At 40.3% G+C, this 9,930-nt stretch overlaps 1 protein-coding gene across 1 annotated transcript; it reads right to left on the minus strand.

Annotated features, from left to right (window-relative positions):
- Positions 1 to 737: 737 nt before the first annotated feature.
- Positions 738 to 9,525, minus strand: TLR7 (toll like receptor 7). The gene is made up of 2 exons (XM_054016510.1): positions 9,441 to 9,525; positions 738 to 4,217 (listed from the first exon to the last, which is right to left on the minus strand). Exons 1-2 carry the CDS (start codon positions 9,441 to 9,443, stop codon positions 1,068 to 1,070), a joined length of 3,153 nt encoding a protein of 1,050 aa, XP_053872485.1. The 5' UTR covers positions 9,444 to 9,525; the 3' UTR covers positions 738 to 1,067.
- Between the last annotated feature and the right edge of the window lie 405 nt (positions 9,526 to 9,930).

Raw genomic sequence — 9,930 nt, forward strand, 5'->3', positions numbered from 1 at the left:
AAGAGACTATTCAAGGTGAAGTGCCCCATTAACACTCCTTCAGTCATTGGGGAGGAGGGAGGTGAGAAGGAAGGGAGGGGGGGAAAAGCATCGGGGGCAAGAGAAGGGGGTTGTTAGTGGCTTTTGGATTGTTGTAATAAGCCATAAATACAGTGTTTTATTCAGTCTATGATTTTTTAGTGTCTAGTGAAGTTATGAATTTAAGCTCCCAAGCTTGTCTTTTGAAGATGTTGGGCAGGTTTTCTTCGAGAACAAGGACCAAGAGGTGAGATGTAGAGTGATTGTTCTGTGAAAAGTGTTCACCCACAGGTGATATGGTGTTTTTGTCATTTTTCAGTGAGAGTTCATCTGAGAGCATAGTGATTGTCTGTTTTCACCCACATAGTTGTTATTGAAGCATCTAGTGCACTGGATGAGGTATACCACATCTTGTGATAGGCATGTGTAGAATTCATGGGCCTTGAAAGGTGTGTTGCGGGGGGTATTGATCATCGTAGCAGTGGAAGTATGTCTAACAGGTTTTGCATCTGTTGTTCTGGCAGCATCTGGTGCTGCTTTGAGTTGGTGACCTACAGTTTTATATGTGAATACTGTTTAATCTAACAATGATCCAAAGAGCAGCAGTTTCAGGCACAGCTAAACTCCTCCTAGTAGTCCATGTAATACAGTAACGCAAGTAAATGGTCTCAAAGATATTTGAGCCAACCTACATGAGATGCTCTTAGCCTCCACTGAACTGAAAACTGGAAGCTATGATTCTGTTCCAAAACTGAGTCTTCCAGCTGGTAGTGCATTTTATCTCTATGTGTAGCACTAAGTGCCAGGTAAGGTGCATGTCATTGAAACAGCCTGGTTGGCAACTGGTGATGGTTAAATGTAAGGCCGTCATGTTGCAGGAAGACAAGTAAAATACTGTCTTTACAATATTAGTTGTCGCATATAACTTTTGATATAATGTCAGGCTCAAGTTATCTCCCATGCTTTGAAACCTTCTTCAAGTAAAATTTGAGTTTCACTGTCACCCAGTCTACTCAGTATCATACTAAGATTTTACAGGCCTGGGAGAGCTACACAGTTTCTCGGAACAGTTTGTTGTAGGTCATGTCATTGTTTGTCGCTAATGCATTTTTCAGACACTGCCAGAAATAACACTGGGACCGAGGATTGGTTGGCCACTCTAGGACTGAGCTACTGCACAGCCTCTTCCTCAGCCGGAGGTACTTGGACTTCTTCAGAGCTCTCTCAAGAAATATCAAGATAATCACATCCACTTTTTCATCCATAAGTCTCTGGTGTGCCATGTAAAATGCTGTCTTAAAGTTGCCACTTGTTGTGTACTTGTTAGTCAGCACAAATATGGTTTTTCGGCTCAGTTGTATGCTCTGGGAAAGGTTGTCCAAAACTGGTTGCCCCGGCAGCCAATCTCTTTCTTCCAAACATAAATTGAACTGTTTATCTTTTTGATCTTCCAGGTTTTCAACTAGTTCTTTCAAGATCCATTCAGTTACAGCTGGATCTTCGTTATCGTAGGAAATAAAAGCATCATAGCAAGTTTCTGGTGAATGTAAACGCCGATAGCCCTTTATCTTGGCAGTGCAGAAATGGTAACTATACCACACATCCCAGAAATAGAGGTGACTTGTAACTGTGAACACCATCAGACACAGGATAGCTGACGCTGACACAGAGTACAGGATCACATGAGAGGAGTCCAATTCGCAGGTATACAGATCCAATAAAACCACACTCTTACCTTTATGTGCTCCTGGGCCTGCACAGGTCACATCTGTGGCCAGCAGAGGAATCGTAACCTCAGTCTGGTTGATCCACCAAACAAACCACACAGCATCACAAATGCACTTGAAAGGGTTGCCATGTAAAAGCAACATCTCCAGATTGCTGATAACATTTTCTGGGAAGCTAGATTTCTTAATTATTTGGATTTTGTTTGAGCTGAGGTCCAAGTATTTTAACTGGAAAGCATCTCTGAGAAAGTACTTAGTCAGCCGTCGTATCCTATTGTTCTGTAGTATCAGTTTGTGGAGGGTTGCAGAGCAATTGGACAGCTCCCGGGGGACGGTACTCAACAGATTGTTGCTAAGATCCAAGGTTTCCAGTTTCTCCAAAAAGTGGAGTTTCCCCCAGTTGAAAGACTTCAGCATGTTATTGGTTAAGCTGAGTACCTTGAGCCGTGGAGGCATGCCTTCAAAAGCACCAGGAGGCAAAAAACTCAGAGAGTTGTAGGAAATGTCCAGTTGCTCTAGGTTAGTCAGATTCTTGAAAAATGACAAGTATCTAGTATCCCCATCCCTCCATAAAACATCTAAGTGATTTCCTTTGAATTCCAAAGTCTGAAGAGAATGACTTTCCATCCCCATACTAGTAGAAGTGGAAATTTCATTCCCATTCATCATCAGCTTCTTCAGAAAGGTCAAATTCTTTGTAAAATCAAGCTTGTGAGTAATACCTTCTGCCAGAAAATAATGTTTGTTATCGCTCAGGTCTAGAATTTCCAGATCTTTTAGTTCCTGGAAGGCAGCCGAGTACAGCAAATCAATCCGATTGTTAGAAAAATCCAGATATTTCAGTCCAGACAGAGGGTAGAACTCACTTCCATTCAAAGTCTGGCTGATAGCATTACCTGACAAGTTGAGGCATTTGAGGAAAGTGAGGTGCTGGAAGTCAGAGGGGTTGATAAAAAATATGTTGTTTCTGCTTAGATCCAGAGTTTCCCCATAACTGAGGCAGTCCTCATTGACGAAAGGTTGGAAGGAAGCAGACTCTTTGTCTTTGGATTTACAACTTCGCCCATACTCATCATACCTGAAATAATGCATTTCCTGCACCATTTGGGTTTTGTATTGATCTACTGAAGCCATAGGGATAGAACAAAAACCATGATTATTAAATTCACCTGAAGAAGGAGATATTTTATTTACTGAGAGGTCTATCATTTTAAGAGATGGGAATTTTTTAAACATACTCAAGTTAGCGAGTTTGATAAAATTAGTTCCCAGGTCCAAGACTGTCAAATTTCTAAGATGAAGCAATGGACGTAGGTTTTCTTGACTCAATTCTCTGAAAACATAACCCTTAACCCTCAAAATTTCCAGGTGTGAGAGGGAGGAAAATGTCTTAGACAGGTTCAAAAATGAAGAATAGACCTGAAGTTCAAAATTAAAGGAGAGATCCAGCTCTACGAGGTTGGGGATAAAGTTCAAAAAACAAGCTTCTCCAATTTCTTTGGCCAGGAAATTTTGGGAAAGGTCAAGCACTTTGAGATTCTTGGTGTTCTTAAACCAGCTACTGGGTACATTGTGAAGGGAGTTACTGTGAAGGCGCAGAATTTTTAATTGTTTTAAGGCATCAAAGGCCTTGTGATGGATCCAAATTGGGGCATTATTAGGGCATGGAGTACATGGAAATGGGGCATTGTAACAGCGAGGGCAGTTGCCACTTAAATCAAGAATTTCCAAATGGTAAAGGTCATTTAAATCATGTTCCTGAACTTTTTGAATCATGTTATTGTAAAGGTACAGTTCCTTTAAAGTGGATGACAAATTGTGTGGAATGTAGGTTAAATTATTGGCTTTCAGGGACAATACTGTTAAATTTCTCAAGTCCTGGAAGGCTTCTTCTTCAATTTCAAATGAAACATTGCATGGATTACGGTAATAGCAGTTCTGTCCCAGGTACAACATTTCTATGTTTCCAAGTTCTGACAAATTCTCTTTTGTAATGGAAAAAATGCTGTTTGCTTCAAGGCTCAGCAGGCGTAAATTAGGAGGAAGACCCCGAGGTATTTCTGATAGCTGATTTCCATCTAAGTACAATGACTCTAGCTTTGTGAGCGTGGCAAAGCTGCTGTTCTGGATTTGCAGTCTTCTGGTGCACACATGATCCTTTGGCCCCAGTCGAACAGGCACACAGTTGCACCTGAAATCAATCTCCACAAGATTATCAAGATGGACAAAGGATGTTGGGTAAATGTTTGGAATATGGTTAATGGTGAGAGTCAGGTTAGTGGTGTTACGAGGAATCCCAGGTGGGATTTTGGTCAGGCGACGATCACTACAGTCCACTATCACATTGGCTTTTGAAGCTTCTACCTTTACATCACACGGTAAGCTTTTAGGAAACCATCTGGCTGACAGCAGCTTGGAAAACAGGAAGAGCAAGAGGAAGAGCAATCTGTTTGAGGGCCATGTGTGAAAGGCCTGAAAAGAAGGAAAGAAACGCACATTGATTTAGTACAGCTGCAATATATATCTACAATTATTCTTCCTTTAACTATTAAATATTAGATCCCAAAGTTCTCTATTCAATAAAGCACTAAAGAACATTAAAGAACTTACTCAAAAGTGTTGTGAAAGACAAATTAAATTAATATACCAGGGAATTCTCTTTGGTTACTCTCCATTTCCGTGCACAGCTACATTATACTCATGTAGGCCCAGAGAAATCCGTCTGAAAACTTGTGTGGAATTAGGTAGCTCAATTTAAAAGGATTAAATAAACCCCACATAGAAATCTATCAAAACAGTCCAGCTGCATATGTTAACTCAGCAAGGAGAGATCTGACATTTGTTTCTTTTCACACTCATGATTTTCCCCTATATTGTACTTCTGTATATCCTTTGAGAATGTAGTAATATTATAGTTAAAGGTATAGGAGAAATGTTTCAAAGAGTTCGTTTTAAATACACGATAAGTTGTAGCTGTACAAAAGGAAGCAGTGAAATGACTATTGCACAAATTGCTGTCAAATGCACAAAATAAACAAATGGAAAAAATAGGGTGTTTGTGTTTTTAAGATACTCAGGTTCAGTTTACAATGGCGTAAGGGCTGGTCAATATGGAGACTTAGTATGTGGCAAGTTGGGGTGTACATCTACGGCAGACAAGCCTGCTGTGCACTAACTGGCCATACGGACCCCTTGCCACACACTAGAAGTTCCGTAGAGCGCTTCGATCTACTGCTGTGCGCTATAGAACTTTCAGTGTGTGGTAGCGGGTCCACTCAAAAACTTTGTGTGCAGCGGGCTAGGCTAGTGTGCTACACATTCACACCTGGCTTGATCTCCATGTGGCCAAATTGTACATTTTCAAAAAGTGACTAGTGACTTGGGTGCCCAACTTGAGACACATTAAAGGGGCCTGATTTTCAGCAGGTAGATGCTCAGCACCCTTTAAATCAAAACAAAATATACTATCACTATTTAACAAAATCACTATATACTTTTGAAAATTCAGGCCAGTAAACTAAGGTGTCGATGTAACAATGATAGGTTAAAAGGAATCAAGCAGAGGTGTACTTTTAAATTGGCTGTGTCCCTTTAACAAATAATAATAGCTAAATAAGAGAGCCAAAACCCACAGACTTTTCAGTTCACAGAATCTCCCCAAATGAGCTCTCTTTTCACACCTATCTTTGTGATTTTGGCCACTCTTTTTATTTATATTTGTATTGGTATGGGGGGACAGGAATGGGGAAGTAACCTTTCTCGGTAGGTCTAGTGGACATTTCCTTCTTTCATGTGCAGTCACTATTTTTTTGTTCAAGTAATATTATTCACTGAAGTTGTCAATCACCTGAATTTCAATACAACTGTAACTATCCTTATTTACTGTGTTATTTTGGGACTGGCTTTTATCTGGATCTTTTTTTGATTGGTGAATACATTCAATGAAAACTTTAAAAAAATTCAGAATTAAAATTTCTCCCTCAGTAATTGATGTGTAAGGAATGGAGAACAAAACATTACACACACTGCTTTTTAATGAAACGAGGGAATGTATTGACTAAATGTGGATGTTCAATTAAGCAGCTAATTACATTGAAAATCAGATGCTTAACCAGATGCCACAAGGTATGCCCAAGTGTTTCTTCAGTCCTGTGTGAACATCTTTTTGTTATTACAAGCCACCTGTTAAACTGAAAGTCTGGGAAAGTGCTGTTGAACACTAATTCAGACACACTTGGTAGGTAACATAGGCATTTTGAATATTTAGTTTTTCATGTTATATATGTTCTGCACACTTAAGTTGCTCCCCTGCTGCTCCTCCACCCCAAAATAGCCAGCCCCAGATGTATACAAAGGAGTTAACAAGAACTGAAAGAGACCAACCATGAGAAATAGATGGAAAGGCTTTCATGTGACACTGCATTTCTGTTCTCTAGGGTTAACAGTTGGTTTAAGAACTTCAGGAGATTTATTCTAACAACTTTCCAATATAAAGCTTCAGTACTAAAGTATGGACATAAAAAGTCATTTACCTAGGGTGACCAGATGTCCCGATTGTATATGGACAGTCCCGATATTTGGGGCTTTGTCTTATATAGGTGCCTGTTACCTCCTATCCCCGTCCCGGTCTTTCACACTTGCTGTCTGTTCATCCTACCTGATCCTCATCCAATTGAAGTCAATGGGAGTTTTGCCATTGACTTCAATGGCAGCTGGATTGTGTCCTAGAAGATGTTTTATGTCAATGAGACAAATTTCATTTATTTTCACAGAAGGTTCAGATCAGTTCTCTAAATTCCTGAGGAACTTCAACCTTTCCCATACTGTGACTTCATTTGACAACACCAAAAGGTGCCAGAACCCTCCTACACTTCCATGTAGCCATAGAGTAAGAGAAATTGGTTGCAGCCTCCAGGTTGAGAACTCGTGATTTAGATGAGATCGGTGAATAACGGGATAATAAGGGTAGATAAATTAGGTAATATGCAGAGGAGCAATTAAAAAAAAGTCCCCTGCGCAACTCAATATTTTTCATTAATAAACAATGGAGGTGGTGAAGAAGGAGGAAAAAAGGGAGATAAAGAGGGGAAATATTAAAAAAAAATTAACTGAAAACCAAATTAACTGGGGGAAAAAAACTGAAAAAATTAACTGAACTTTGAACAAGATGAAAAATTACCCACTGAAATCTTCATTTGGTTGGAAAAGGAATTATTTTTGTTAAAAAAGTTGCAAGAGAAAAATTTCAACAATATTATTCATCACTTCATTTTAAGGAGCACATTTAGTAAACTCAGTAACAGCACATACGCGATCGGTAACTTTTATAAGGGATAAGTAAATACATAAATGATTATTAGAATAATGAAAATTGCTACCAAAAGGGTGAGCTACAAACAGCTGCTCCTCTACCGACAGCAGGGTCTTCTCCAGAACCATGAGCAGGATACTTGAGGCTATACACCAATCATGAGAGCTGGAAGAGATGTCCACAATCTCTAGCACAAGGTTGCTAAGGAAGCCTCAGGCTCCCTAGCTCCTCTCCAGAATTATGGGGTGTGTCTGCCACAGAAGTCTGTGGGAGTTGCTCCACAAGTACTATTATAGGGAAAGACACGTCTAATGACAACCCATTGTGGGTAGCTCAAAGAGCCTGCTGGGAGTGGGAGCAGTGTGTTTCAAGGGGCTTACCTGGCAGAAGACCAGAGAGGCATCATCACGTGTCAGGAGGAAGAGAAGAACAGGACATAAGGATGCCTGTCCTTCTCCCATCCCCCAACAAAGACCAACGTATGTTTGTTGAACTCGAACTTTCAAGTTCAGGTTTGTACAGGTCTTGCTGTAACAGAAATGCTGTTGGATTCTTCGCTATGATGGTTCCCTATGGACAATTTAGACATTTTATTGAAACCTGTGCTTTGACACTTTTTAGATACATTCCTTAGAGAAGGATGGTGCTGTGATTAAGGTATTGGACTGTTACTTGGGAAACATGGGCTCAATTCTTAGCTCTGGCACAGGCACTGACTTTTGGTTTTGCTGTGGGTGATTTTGAAGAGGGGTGTGTGTTGGGGAGGGGGGCGCTCTGCCAGCTTGGGGAGGGGGGCTATTTTCAGCATGTTTATACGCTTCTTTTATATTCTAGTTATTGAATATGTGTCTATCATTGGTATCTTAATAATTTAATGATTATTAAGATAGTAATGAACTACATAATCATATTACGAATTACAGTATATTAAAATCATTGCACTCATCTACAAGCTGTCTTCATTAGTGACCCAGTCTAAAGACATTACATCTCACTGTGTAGCTTTCTGGATGAAACTGTCGGCAACACTGTGGCTCGTGAGGGCAGTACTGGGTTTACAATGGCACCAGACGCCGGAGGGGCCCAGTTCCACCTGCATTCTGTCCTGAGGCCCCATCCTCACTCAGCCTCTTCCCCCTGAGGTCCCATCCACCGCTCGCTCCTCTCCACCCCCTCCCCCCTGTGTGAGTGGTGGCAGGAGCCTTGGGGACAAGAGGCCAAGTGGGGGCGGGTTCTCAGAGCAGAGTGTGAGCTGAGCACCCCCCTATTTTTTTTTTCAGTGGGTGCTTGAAGCCTGGTGCACCCATGGAGTCAGCGCCTATGTCACAGGCTTCCTGTGTGATCCTGGGCAAGCTACTTAGGGCCAGATTTCTAAAGATGTTTTAAGTGCTTAAAATGCAGCTCTGTACTTTTGAAAATCTCTGGCAGCTATCTCCTATTGATTTCTGCATCTTTAGGTGCCTAAATACCTTTAAAAATCTGGCCCTTAATGTGTCTGTGCTCAGTTTCCCACCCATGAAATGGGGGAAGCACCACTTCTGTTCTTTCCTCACATTCATCTGTCTTATCTATTATGGTTGTAAGCGCTTTGGTTAAGAAACTGTCTCTCGAATTATTTGTCCACACTGCAGACTACTATAATACAAACAAGAATAGTGACTTTCCAAGTTCTTTGTAGAAAGGAGATGGAATTAGCAATAATAATTTGTGTCAAAGTCTTTGGAGTAAAAGAAATTGAAGTTAAAAAGAATAGCTGCAACCGTTGCAGTTGTTTTCTGCGTAGCCAGTTTGTTGCTATTGTTGGAAGTGCAAAAAGGGACTCTTTCTGCCTGATTAACATTTGATCAAGTGATCTATCCTCTAGGCAAATGCCAGCATGTCATTGTTTCATGTAAATCAACGTATTTTTATAATCTGACCGTGTAGCTGTCCATGACAATGTAAGGACCAATTATGACTTGTATAAACCCTATCGAATCCACATCTGACTTGCAGTATTCATCAAATATTCAGAAACAATGCACTGAGAATATTTTCTAAATGGACTTTTATCATCCCTCTTTGTTTCATACAACTTTTAAAGGCAAAATATAATTGGAGCAGAGAGAGAAAATAGCATCCCAAGAGATATGAACATTCTGGAAGATATTATTATTAACCTACTATAATACTAAACTTGCAATAAAATAGTAGGAGCAAATGTTATCTGTCCCCTGATCTGTGTTATTGTATAATGCCAACTATAATCATTACGACAAATTAGGTAATTGGTGTTGGGAAGGAAAGGGAAGAGGATACAGTCTGAAAAATCCCTCTCTCACCCACGTTGCAGTTCCCGTTCCACAGAGCTCTAAGAATATGCTTAAAGTGGAAGCTGAACCTACCATTTTCTGTGTTCTTCCAAGACTTAGAGATGACTTTTCCCCGGTGAAAACTGCAAATCAAAGGGAGACAACAGCTTGAAAGAGGTGCTCACTGCTTCAGCTCAGGTACAGAAGAAAGCACAAAATGGCATAACTCTTTGAGACAACAGAATAATGTTAGGATACTATTGTTTCTTCAGTCAAGATGAAACTTGAGAAATCAATTACATGTTAAACAGCTGCTGCTACTCACTTCCTCAAAGCTATATAGTTAAATTAAGCCTTTGGGACCTCATTTATTCCAGCCCACCCTCTACCCTGATAAGAACAGCTCAGGGTTTTATTTGTACTTATTTTCCCCTTTTCCCAGAGTCCACATTTGCTCATGAAGAAGAGGTGCACTGTCACAGATTCTATATAGCAATTCACTATCAAGTTTGCCATGTTTTTGTATAGCTTCCTTTTCAAATGGCCTGTTTTAGACAAATACAATCTCTCTCTCTCTCTCATA

The sequence above is a fragment of the Malaclemys terrapin genome, chromosome 1, assembly GCF_027887155.1.
Source record: "Malaclemys terrapin pileata isolate rMalTer1 chromosome 1, rMalTer1.hap1, whole genome shotgun sequence".
Classification (NCBI taxonomy): Eukaryota; Metazoa; Chordata; order Testudines; family Emydidae; genus Malaclemys; species Malaclemys terrapin.